This window comes from Myxine glutinosa, chromosome 3 (assembly GCF_964187855.1).
Source record: "Myxine glutinosa chromosome 3, kmMyxGlut1.1, whole genome shotgun sequence".
In the NCBI taxonomy this organism is placed as follows: Eukaryota; Metazoa; Chordata; class Myxini; order Myxiniformes; family Myxinidae; genus Myxine; species Myxine glutinosa.
In genome coordinates this window covers 89,900,742-89,913,404 of record NC_136263.1, presented here as the reverse complement: position 1 = coordinate 89,913,404, position 12,663 = coordinate 89,900,742, and the positions used below count along the sequence as shown (strand labels likewise).

The 12,663-nt window shown below is 41.9% G+C and overlaps 1 protein-coding gene across 1 annotated transcript in view; it reads left to right on the top strand.

Annotated features, from left to right (window-relative positions):
• LOC137423403 (roundabout homolog 1) overlaps positions 1–12,663 on the top strand; it is a gene marked incomplete in the record, with an annotated part of 397,715 nt that overhangs the window by 258,416 nt on the left and 126,636 nt on the right. Inside the window, 2 exon segments of the mRNA XM_078774253.1 lie at positions 7,523–7,643; positions 9,589–9,727. Of these exon segments, the coding sequence (XP_078630379.1) occupies positions 7,523–7,643; positions 9,589–9,727 (260 nt within the window).

Genomic DNA, 12,663 nt, shown 5'->3' with positions numbered 1-12,663 from the left:
ACATTACGCTATCTATTCACATTGTCAGACCATGTGAAACTAATACGTGCAGCTGCCGCCGGGTTTCGCCAAAAGCCCAGAGCGTGGACCGGAGCGTGGACTGGAGCCAACCTCGACGCTGTGCATCTACCCGGACCTTCCTGCCCTGCCAGTCTGCCTGGACCTTCTCCTCCTTCCAGCCATTCCTTCCTGCCATTCCCTGTTCGTGTGAGTCTGTTTGTTTTGTCCGGGGTTATAATATAAGACTGTTTTAAGGCTGCCCTGTGTACCTGCTTCTTCTTCTCCTTGTAAATGCCCTTCTTTTGTTTCTTCTTCATTTCGTGTACATAATTAATAAATATCTGTTCTTCCTTTACTTTGGTTTCTTCTTCTTCCGATCGCTTTAGTCTCTTCCCCATTGAATGTCGGTGGCAGGATTAGAACCGCTCAGAATCGGGTTAGTCTATTTGCTAACGGCTCAGATCGTGGATTGCTAAACTGCTCAGCAATTACCATCACATCCGCGGTTCGAGCATGGACTCATTTCCCTGCTTTGTGGAGAGATTGGTGAAGGTATTTGGGAAATCCTTGACCAATCACCCTGGCCAATCTCATCCCGCAAAGGAGCGAGACAGTTCCAGGACTCGGACGGCCAGCTTAAAAGACAAGGGGATTAAACCCCCCTCGGTAAGGGGAGTGCCGAAACCGAGATCCGTAACAATACACATATATAGTCATAGATACATAGGAGTCTTCATACATAGGAGTCTCCATACCTCGATCTATCTGCCTATACATAGATGAGTCTGGCCTTGGTGCTTATACATCACGCAGGTCTACCCGGAATTATTCAATGTAAATCTACTATAACTATGCAAACAGAGATGCTGCTTTCAGATTAAATGAAGAGATTGCGCTGTCATCAAATCAAGGGATGGGATGGCCTGCATAAAATCATAAATGTTACTTTGTCATAAAGATGGGGGTGTTAAAGGCCCCACCACTTCCTATTCCATTACATAACTACTACTACTCCATGACTACTACTACTACTACTACTCCATTACTACTACTACTACTACTACTACTACTACTACTACTACTACTACTACTACTACTACTACTACTCCATGACTACTACGACTACTACTACTACTACTACTACTACTACTACTACTACTACTACTACTACTACTACTACTACTACTACTACTACTACTCCATGACTACTACGACTACTACTACTACTACTACTACTACTACTACTACTACTACTACTACTACTGATGTAGCACTGAATGGTGAAGGCTTTTCTTTTTCCTTTTGGTGCAAAGGAGAGGAGGGAATATCAATTTAAAGGCATTTTTTTTGTAGCTCGTTTTCATGTGTAAATGAATGGGCTTAATTGCATTATGAGTGATGTGTTTTACTTTGGTGACGTAATGGTGGAATCACTGGCGGTTTTGTAACAAGAAAGGAATTAAAAAGAACAAAAAAAACTTGGGTATAAACTGCAACATGCAAATTTCTGGAACAGTGTTTAGTAAGGGCATTTTATGAGATATTTCACAAATCTGTTAACTAAATTGTTACCAAAAAATTTCTTCACCAATATGTTTGTAAAGGTGTGTAATAACATGTGTTAAAATGTTGAAGTTCAACTCCCGTGGGAAACCCAGAAAAAAAGCTGGTGAATTCGGGTACCGAAAAATTATTTTCGAGAATTTTTATTTTTTTTAATCGGCCCTTAATTAACTTATGAGGGGTCAAATAAGGGTTTTTCATGATTCTGAGTTGATTGTTAACATTTATATTTTCACTTTTACATTTACACACAAAGTAGCTTTTATTTCACATACATATATAATACTCAAGAGTTATTTCTCATTCACAATGTCAGAAGTTTCAACAGTCATTGTCTATGTCTTCTTCAGACTCAACAACATCATGACTGCAGTTTCTGCAGTCATGAGGAACTCGATCTGTGTGCTCTGCTTTGCATCATTAGCATGGATTCTCTTCATCCAGCCATTCCAGTTGGAGTGTGGGAACTTAGGATCGTTGGCTTTGATCACCAACCCCGCTGCCCAGAGTGTCTCACCTGGAGTGAGGAGTGGCTGATCATGAGCCAGGGAGGAGGAAAGCTCAGCGAGGGGGAGAAACATGATCGCGTTCGTTCCTATCTGTTTCCTGTTCGTAAATGGAATAATCTTTACTTCAGTTCCTCTCAGGATCTTAGCTTTGTCGAGTGCCTTCAACTTCACCCGGGGGAAAGCTGCTGTTGTCTGTGGATCTGGCAAAGGTGGTGCCGGAGAGGTGACTTCGATCCAACCCATTGAGTGAAAGGGAGTGTTTCCGTGAATAGAGACAATGTTTAAATCTATATTGTCTCCAACAAACTGAGTGACTGCATTGTTTGTTTCCCCAACCTCCATAAAGACCACCTGATCATTACTTGACAATTCACTTTCACTGGCTGGCACTTTGGCTGTCATCACTGATTGATCCTCAAGCGCAGCATCAACCGCAACCTCATCATTGATCTGTTCATCGGTTTCCTCCACAATGGTGTCAAGAGTGCCAGAAGTATCTGGAACATCATCTCCACTCCTACTATTAAGGAAGCAGTATTTGTAGTTTTGTGTCTCCGTGTAAGACTCAGTGTATCCCAGCCGGTGGAACTTGTTGAGCATCCATTTTGACCCAAATCTATGATCAAGTTGTATGGCAAGCCCCATTTGGTGTGGCAATACTCCAGACCGAGGTCGACAGGCCTTAATAAAATTCTGCCCCCAAACGGCAACTCTTTCGTCTGTCTTGACAATCGGTCTCAAGAACATCTGAAGGCTTGCAGGAACAAGTGTCAGCTGACTATCGATGTCAGTCATACTGTGTGTGGTGGGGTATGACTTTGGACCTAAATCAATCAAGGCAATATCATTGGATATGAACTTGAGTGCCGTCTTTATGATCTGAGTCTTCTCATCTCCATGGTCAAGATTAGCATGATGCCCTCGCAGAATATTGTCGGTGCCATCTTTGAGACAGAGTACATCTGCCCTTCTTTCCTGTGTTGTGAAATACAAGGTGTCTTCGTATTTCTCTAGAAGTTTTATCTTTAGCCAATGCTTTGAATAAGAAAGGCTCTTCTCTGGTGACTGATCAAACTCCTGCAGCTTTTCATGGACTTGGTCCATGTTCATTACCCCATGCTCTAATTCTGAGTCTAACCATTCGCAGAATTCAATAAAAACTGCCTCTCGCTCCTCATCAATACTCCTCTGTCCTCTCTTCCTTTTTCCTTCCTCATCAGTCTTGGACAAACTGTCACCTCTCGCAAACATAAGTTTGCATCGCAAATGGTACAGTGTTTCTTCTGCTACCAAGTCGTTGATCCCTTCCAGGCGTCCAGTGACTTCAGTGCCCCAGTCATCCCCGCGACTCCGTGCTGTCTTCAGCAAGCTTGCCTTCAGTGTATCTGCAGTCAAATTATCTGGCACTCTGTATTTCTTTCTAGCTTGTGCTGGATTATTTTTTGTAGAGCTGGGCTGGTTGGTTGCAAAGAATGCATTTTGTTAGTAACTCCCAAACGCAACCAGGTCGACTCCATATGATGAGTGGATACCAGAGATAACGTTACCGTGTGGCAGGCGGTGCTTATCGCTCCCAGCAAGGTGCAGCAGCAGCTGTATGGGACACCTTGCTGGCGGTTCTCCACTGATGATATGAAGGTCGCATAGTGACTGATATAAAAACCGAAAGGTTCACAGAGTTACAAGTGTATGGAAGCCTCACTGCGTTGCCCTGATGAAGCCCCAACAAGGGCGAAACCAGGTCGGTAACTGTGAGTTTTGCATGCACTTGTGACAGTATCTGAATTTATAAATCCGTAATGATGCACTGCTAGATGGTTCCTCTGGAGCTTTGCAGGCAATGCGGACATGCATGGCGATGACGTCATGTTGTCCGCTCATTAGTTTGGAGAACCAGATTACAGATACCATTATTAGTAACTCTCAACCGCAACCAGGTCGACTCCATATGATGAGTGGATACCAGAGATAACGTTACCGTGTGGCAGGCGGTGCTTATCGCTCCCAGCAAGGTGCAGCAGCAGCTGTATGGGACACCTTGCTGGCGGTTCTCCACTGATGATATGAAGGTCGCATAGTGACTGATATATATATATATATATATATATATATATATATATATATATATATATATAATATATAATATATATATATGTATATATATATGTATATATATATATATATATATATATATATATATATATATATATATATATATATATATATATATATATATATATATATATATATATATACAGTGGAACCTTGACTTACGAGTTTAATTCGTTCTGTGACCGAGCTCGTAACTCAAATTGCTCGTATCTCAAATCAAATTTCCCCATTGAAATGCATTGAAATGCTATTAATCCGTTCCAGCCCGCCAAAAACCACACCAATTTTTTTTTAAATATACAGTATATATAAAAATATCTCGCGCTTTATATTTCACCTGTATGCAGCATACAAGTTGGCAGGATGGCCTGGACTGGAGGTACGCACACTTGACTCTAAAGTCTAAACTGTCCAGCCTGGGTTTGAATCCCGACCCAGCTATAACCTGTCATGGGTGAATCACAGGCAGGGTGATTCATCAATGTGTGTACCGCTAAACTGGGCGCCCCGTTTGCGTCCCATTAGTTGTTGGATGTTAAGGATCTCACCGTGTTTTCCACAAAGAGAAGGCGAGCTATCGCCGGCACTCTGAACAAGTTGTGGCCTGGCATGGCATGAACATGAAAACATGAACATGAACATGAAATGTTCGACATGAACATGAAATTTTCCGAAATAACCAAAATGCGAAAACTAAAATGCATCGCTATACGACAGAGATACGTACTGTACTTGAACGGCAAGATAACCACGTGACCAGAACCTACCTGGCGGCGTAAACTCGAAATAACCAAAATGCGAAAACTAAAATGCATCGCTATACGACAGAGATACGTACTGTACTTGAACGGCAAGATAACTACGTGACCAGAACCTACCTGGCGGCGTAAACTCGAAATAACCAAAATGCGAAAACTAAAATGCATCGCTATACGACAGAGATACGTACTGTACTTGAACGGCAAGATAACCACGTGACCAGAACCCACCTGGCGGCGTGAACTCGAAATAACCAAAATGCGAAGAAAAAAAATGCAGCACTATACGACAGAGATACGTACTTGAACGGCAAGATAACCACGTGACCGGGTGGCGAAAGCTCGTAACTCGGATCTCGGCTCGCATCTCAAAGCAATAAACTGCCGGAGCGACGGCTCGTATCTCGAAAAACTCGTAAGTTGGGGCACTCGTAAGTCAAGGTTCCACTGTATATATATATATATATATATATATATATATATATATATATATATATATATAGATATAGATATAGATATACACTGGGAGAGGGGGAGAGGAGACTGAGGGAGGGGGAGAGGAGGGACTGAGGGAGGGGAAGAGGAGACTGGGGAGGGCGAGAGTAGACTGGGGGAGGGTGAGAGGAGTGAGGAGGAGTTGGAAAGGAATGAGGGGGGATGAGTAAAGCGACCCACTACCGTGTGTGTGTGTGTGTGTGTGTGTGTGTGTGGCCCACTCCCCCATGTGTGTGTGTGTGACCCACTCTCTGGTGCAGTGTGTGTGATGGGGGTGGGGAGGAAGACGATTTGAGCTCTTTACATCACATTTTACATGAGATGTAATGACACATTTCAAACTGTATTTCCCATGTGCACACACATGCATTCACATGTTATCAGAAGTAAATATATTGTGTAGATTACATCGTTTGTGGATATGATAAATTGCCAGTAACCATTTTGTAAAACTGAATGTGCAGCATCGAAATGAAGATGTCCAAATGTCACACACGTCCATGCTCGTGGGATTCCCACGGGTGACCCCACTAGTATATATATATTGTACAAGCAAATGTTTGTTGTTGCTTATACTGTGCAACGTTGAGATCAATTATGGTGGTGAATTCCATTCTTGAGTTGTTTTGAAAATGTTGTATTTTTGAAAACAATATTTGTTGAATCAATAAAAATATAATGGTGAATGTGTAGCTAAATAATAATATTGGTTTGAAGATATTTAATTATAGGTTTGTTAACTCAAAGAGATGAAATCAGAAGGAACACCGCTGGTGTATTTTCAAAGCAAACATGTGCACTGTTATAAATTTCAATGACGGTCTACTTTAATCAACACGTGGAAATCCAATATGGTTGAAGTTGGCACCATTAGGAACTCATTATATTTGTTGGACCTACTGAATATTTGGCAGGTGCTTTACAACAGTTTGTTGAATAAACAATGTCATTGGACGCATATCATGCAAAATGCAACATTGTTAAAGTATTCTACAAAATGGTCGCCGCATGTGACTTTAGGGGGTGAACCGCAGTTGTTTAATATTTTGAATATTTGTGAAGATGATTTATTGCATCGTCTGACATTGTTCCAAAATCCAGGCTTTAAAGACATTCATCAGAGCTGGTGGTTGTTATATAGTTTGCAAAATAGGACCAAGTTACAGTCATGGAAACAAACAAGTACAATGGCAGGATAAAAATTTCAACTCCAGTCTTTACTGCGGCAAACATTTTCACTATGTAATGAATATACAAGAGAAGGTCACACAGTCGATGTTGGGGAGGGCGATTTCACAGTCGAATGGAGTAAAAAGCTTACTTGCCAGCTTCTGAAATCACAAAAACTCTTACCAGGCAATTCACCAGCATGGGGACTGATATTGCATTGCTTTTAATTGGCTGAGTGGAGGAGTATCGTGTTCAAGGCAGTGCAGAGCTTGGCACCATTTGCCCTCACCCCTTATTAAGGAAAGAGAGAAACAATAAGTTAATCATAATTGTAACTGCTTTACTTTTTTGCCCCAACTGCTTGACTAGGAGTCCTTTAAATACAGTAGTTTATCTGAAGCCGCAATTCATACAGACCGTATGAATGATTTTTTTTTAATTTTTTTTTTTCCAGGTGAAATGTCAAATTCATTAACAATTATTCACAACACATTCTTTACATCATATCATGAATTTCCTTCAAGTCATACATGTAAGTTGAGGAGACATTAAATAGCAAACATGATAATAACTAGAACGACACTCGGTAGAGAGCATAAGTCCGCCACGCTGAACAGCTTAGGCTCGTATCCCACTGATGGGTCATGTCTGCATCTGACCTGAACAAAAATCTAATCGATTCTTCCTTGTCACACACCCAACGTGTCCACCAAGTCTCGTCCGAAGCCGTCCACAACTTTTTGAGGTATCTTGTTCACAGACAAACAAACAGACAGACAGACAGGGGTTTTCACCTTCGTTGGCGGAGGTAATTACTGAATTCAACAGAAAGCATGACTAATGTCAGTCAGGTATCCCCACTTGTCTGGACTAACAGCTCATTATCTTCTTTATTCTGTCTTTTCCTTCATTCAGGCAAGGGGGTGGAAGTTGATCATCTCTGATGTGCAAAGGAGTGATGCAGGGCACTATTCCTGTGTTGCTTCCAACCGTGTTGGCAGACGGGAAAGCGATTCAGCCTTACTCGTAGTGCTGGGTAAGTAATTAGTTGGTAAAGTTTTTTTGATGAGACGAAGGTATCGAGTGGGGCATCCGTGTGCTGTAAAAATGTAAGCTTAAACATGGGCTCGCAAGATGTAGCTGAAGGGTGGTGGTGCATTTGATGGATTAAATGATCATGGGTGTTGGTTCACTTGTGGATTAGAGTTTTGTGGATGCAGAGGATTTGGCTCTTGGCGGATTAACATTTGAGATTGGATTTGTTGTTGATACACCAATGTTATTGCTGTTAATTAAAGCCCGCTTGGAGTTTGCAAAAAAGCACCTAAAGGACTCTCAGACTGTGAGAAACAAGATTCTGTGGGCTTTCATGTGTCTTTCACTGAGGAGAGGCTTCCGTCTGGCCACACTGCCATAAAACCCAGATCGGTGGAGAGTTGCAGTGATGGTTGTCCTTCTGTAAGTTTCTCCCATCTCCACACAGGATCTCTCGAGCTCAGCCAGAGTGACCATCGGGTTCTTGGTCACCTCTCTTACCAAGGCCCTTCTCCCCCATTGTTCAGTTTGGCCGGGCGGCCAGCTCTAGGAAGAGTTCTGGTTGTTCCAAACTTCTTCCATTTAAGAATTATGGAGGCCACGGTGCTTTTGGGAACCTTCAATGCAGCAGAGATTTTTTTGTAGGCTTCCCCAGATCTGTGCCTCGACACAATCCCGTCTCTGAGCTCTGCAGGCAGTTCCTTCGACCTCATGGCTTGGTTTTTGCTCTGATATGCATTGTCAGCTGTGAGACGTTATATAGACAGGTGTGTGCCTTTCCAAATCATGTCCAATCAACTGAATTTACCACAGGTGGACTCCAATCAAGGTGTAGAAACATCTTAAAGATGATCAAGAGAAATGGGAGGCACCTGAGCTGAATTTCAAGTGTCATAGCAAAGGGTCTGAATACTTATGTCAATGTGATATTTCAGTTTTTTCTTTTTAATAAATTTGCAAAACTTTATAAAACCCTGTTTTCTCTTTGTCATGATGGGGTATTGAGTGTGGATTGATGAGGGAAAAAATGAATTTAAACGATTTCAGCATAAGGCTGCAACATAACAAAATGTGAAAAATGAAGGGGTCTGAATACTTTCTGAATGCACTGTATATGTGTATATATATATATATATATATATATATATATAAATTCTCCTGAAGTTTCGGATCCAAATCCTTGTCACTATTAGCTTCAGCTGAATTTAAAGCCACAACCTCTGGGGTGGGAGTCCAGTCTACTCATCATTGTTATCTTGACCGCTATTTGCTCAAATAAGAAGCCTTGCAAGGTGAAGTAGGAGAAATGCAGTTGATTAAGTGATGGGCGCTTGGAGAATGTGAAGATAGGGGAAGGGAGAAGGGGGCGATAGATGGGGGAGCAGCAAGAGCAGCAAACAGCAGACTCCCACATAAGAGATGCTGATATGGCGTAATAACATGGTGAATTTAAGGCCAAGGTCCAGTAATCTTCGAGTGTAGCCTGCAGCTACAGCTGGGGTTATTATCAAGAAAAGTCGTGCTTTGGTTGGAGACATTATACAAGCCTGGTGGTAATTACAACACTTGCAAGGGCTGTTTCTAAACGATATACCCCAATCATACTGGCAACCCTTTAACGGCTGCCCTCTAAAATAACGCCTTTGTGTTTATCTTTGCTGAGCAATTATACTTTTAATTAGTGTATTCTCATCATTATGCCAAACTCAATTGTACCACTATATTGCAAGCATGAGTTTCGGGAAGGCTGAAGCATGCATGAGTCATATGTGTGAAAACATAGCTCGCTTGGCTTTTCTTTTGGAGCACTTTGTCTCAGGGTCACTGGGGTGGGTTGAGACATGCATTTGTCAAGAATTTGGCAGGGAGAAGGACCGCCGCTCGCCGTGTGGCCCACTATTACTGCTGTGTGTGGCCAAGTGATCCTTTGTTCTTCAACTTTTCAGAACGACCCACGTTCACAAGGAGACCGCTGAGCCAGCTGGTGGCTGGGAATGAGAGTGTCGAGTTTGTGTGCCAAGCTGATGGAGACCCTCCTCCACACATTTCCTGGATTCGCCGGGATGGAGAGATGCCTCGTGGACGGTCAGTTTTGTGAAACTGGAACAGCAACCAGTACCCATCCTCTGTGTGCACTGTTCACATTTTACTGTTAAAAGTACATTACTTACATTCCAGCTGAGCTATCAGATCATTCGGAACTTAGTTTTCTATTAATCTAGTTCAGTAACTCCCTGTAGTTCAGATAAAATGAAGAATTTTTGAATGAACATTTATCAGGGAGATGTTTTTGAAACTTTGACTGAATTTAGTGATTATGGGTACCATACTCCCTTTAGCAATAACACTTTTTTATCTTCAGGCCTTGCCAAACTTAGAGCAACATTGTGCATGATGTACAATGTAATACCGTACATGATATGGAAGATAACCAGCTCTTGTATCATTATTCGAACCATAGAGGCTACATGACCTCGGTGGGTTTTGCTGACACTCAAGGTCACAGGACCTGATGATGACGTTCTCATTAGCACCACTTACATTCCTGAGGCTTAATTAGTGCCATAGGGGTGATCGGATCCGTCACGGTTGTGACACTGAGCCCTTAATCTCTTTTTACATTTGACTCGTTGTGGTCTGTTGCACTGGACCCACTAAACGTGAGAAACTCAGAAGAAGGCAGAAGTTTAGCTGATGTTCTGATACCAGAAAATGGCATGTTTACTTGCAAATGGAATTTCCGGCACTCCTTGTGTCATTTTTTTTGTCAAATGGGCCTCCAGAAATCTTTCTTAGCAGTAGTTGGTTTGATCTAATGTTCATGCTTGCATGTATATTACATGTAAGACAATAATATTACGAGATAGCGGTTTGCTTTCATGTGAACTACAAGACATTTGTCGAAGATGAACAAATAAGCAAAGTCTGTGGATTTGAACTTGTGGAAAGAGAAAATACATAATATATGTAATGTTTATACATATACCGTGTGTGTATATTATATATATATATATATATATATATATATATATATATATATATATATATATATATAGTATATATATATATATATATATATATATATATAATATATATTATATATATATATATATATACTAGCTTGGCTCGGCTCGCTGCGCTCGCCTCACCACGCGTCGTTACTGAGGAACAGGCTTATTTTAGCTGGGGATAATGACTGTACCTGAGTTGCTGTGTTGTCATGATTAACACCAATCATAATACAAACAATTACTTTGCACAAATGTATTTGTTGTGTTTGTGATATTACATTTTTATAGGCAATTTCGGTTGAAGATTTAGGTTGAATGTTTTTTTTCAAGAAAGAACCCCTCAGCACATACATAGGGGAGGGGTAGGTGCAGAATGGAAGTTTGGGACGATTACACCTCACCACACATAATTCAAAGCACCTCACCACACATAATTCAAAACACCTCACCACCATGTGATTTAAAAAACACCTCACCACCACGTCATTTAAAAACACCTCACCACCACATAATTCAAAATACCTCACCACCACGTGATTCAAAACCACCACAACGTTATTAAAAACACTTCACAACCACGGAAACAAAAGTTTGAGGGAGTCGTGAAGTGACAACACAGACACTGCCCAGATGTGTAGATATATAAAGAAATGACTGTACCCGAGTTGCCGTTTTGTCATGGTTTAAACCAATCATAATTCAAACAATTATTTTGCACAAATGTATTTGTAATATACGTGATATCACATTTTCTAAACAATTGAAGTTGAAAAAAATAATTCCCCAAAAAATCAGAAAAAAAAAAAACTGGAAAATTTTTCAAAAGAATACCCTTCGGACATACCGACGGGAGAGATATGTGCATACCAGAAGTTTGGTACGATTTCACAAAAGTTTGACAAAGTAGTTCAGTGACAAGACAAGACAACACAAGACAAGACAACACAAGACATGACAACACAACACAGATATATATATATATATATATATATCTCTACATATAAAGGAGGAGTGTGTGTGTGTGTGTGTGTGTGTGTGTGTGTGTGTGTGTGTGTGTGTGTATATGTGTGTCTGTCTGGATGTCCGCTTAAAACTCAAGAACTACACATCGGAGAAACGTTTTGGACACAGATTCGGAATCAGCATAAAATCCCGGTGGTTTTAGGCTACGTTTTATTTTAATATCAATGTTTAAAAAAAACCGCGCCATCTGCAATTCCATGGTGTAGTTTGTGGCGCCGTAGACGTTCGGGGTGTATTGCAATGGTTTGTCGGGTTTGGCTGTGGGTCCAGAATAGCTGCAATTGCCTTTTGTCCTTCTACGTTTATTTTGATTCTTCTGTTACAACGCCTTCCTTATCTACCTTATATCCCCCCCGACGAGGCTTCTACATAATTTCATGCGGCAGAATTTCGTGCATTTTGAGTGAAAGCAGTGAGACGAAGTTGAAGGAGGAAGAAGAGGCGCGATCACTCTGGAGGCCTTGATCGTGAGTGGAAAATGGCGGGAATTGCGTTTGTATCACAAAGTAAAGGATTTGCATTCATTTCTGAACTTGCATTGGTGGATTGTTATACATCTGCATTATTTTTCATAAAAAAACTTTATGTTGAACTTGAAGGCTCCAAGCACGGACTATATATATATAGCCCTCATTGAGGTAAAAATAATATAAAAGTAAAAATCCTGCTATCGCTTGCCAAGCTAGCCGTGCTCCTCTCCCCCTCCCCTCGCCTCCTCCCCCTCCCTCCTCTCCTCCCCTCTCCTCCTCCCCCTCCCTCCTCTTCTCCCCTCCCTCCTCTTCTCTCTCCCTGCTCCCCTCTTCTCCCCTCCCCCCCTCTTCTCCCCTCCCCCCCACTCCTCCCCTCCCCCCCACTCCTCTCCTCCCCCTCACCCTCTCCTCCCCTCCCCCCCACTCCTCCCCTCCCCCTCGCCCTCTCCTCCCCTCCCCTCGCCCTCTCCTCCCTCCCCCTCGCCCTCTCCTCCCCTCCCCTCGCCCTCTCCTCCCC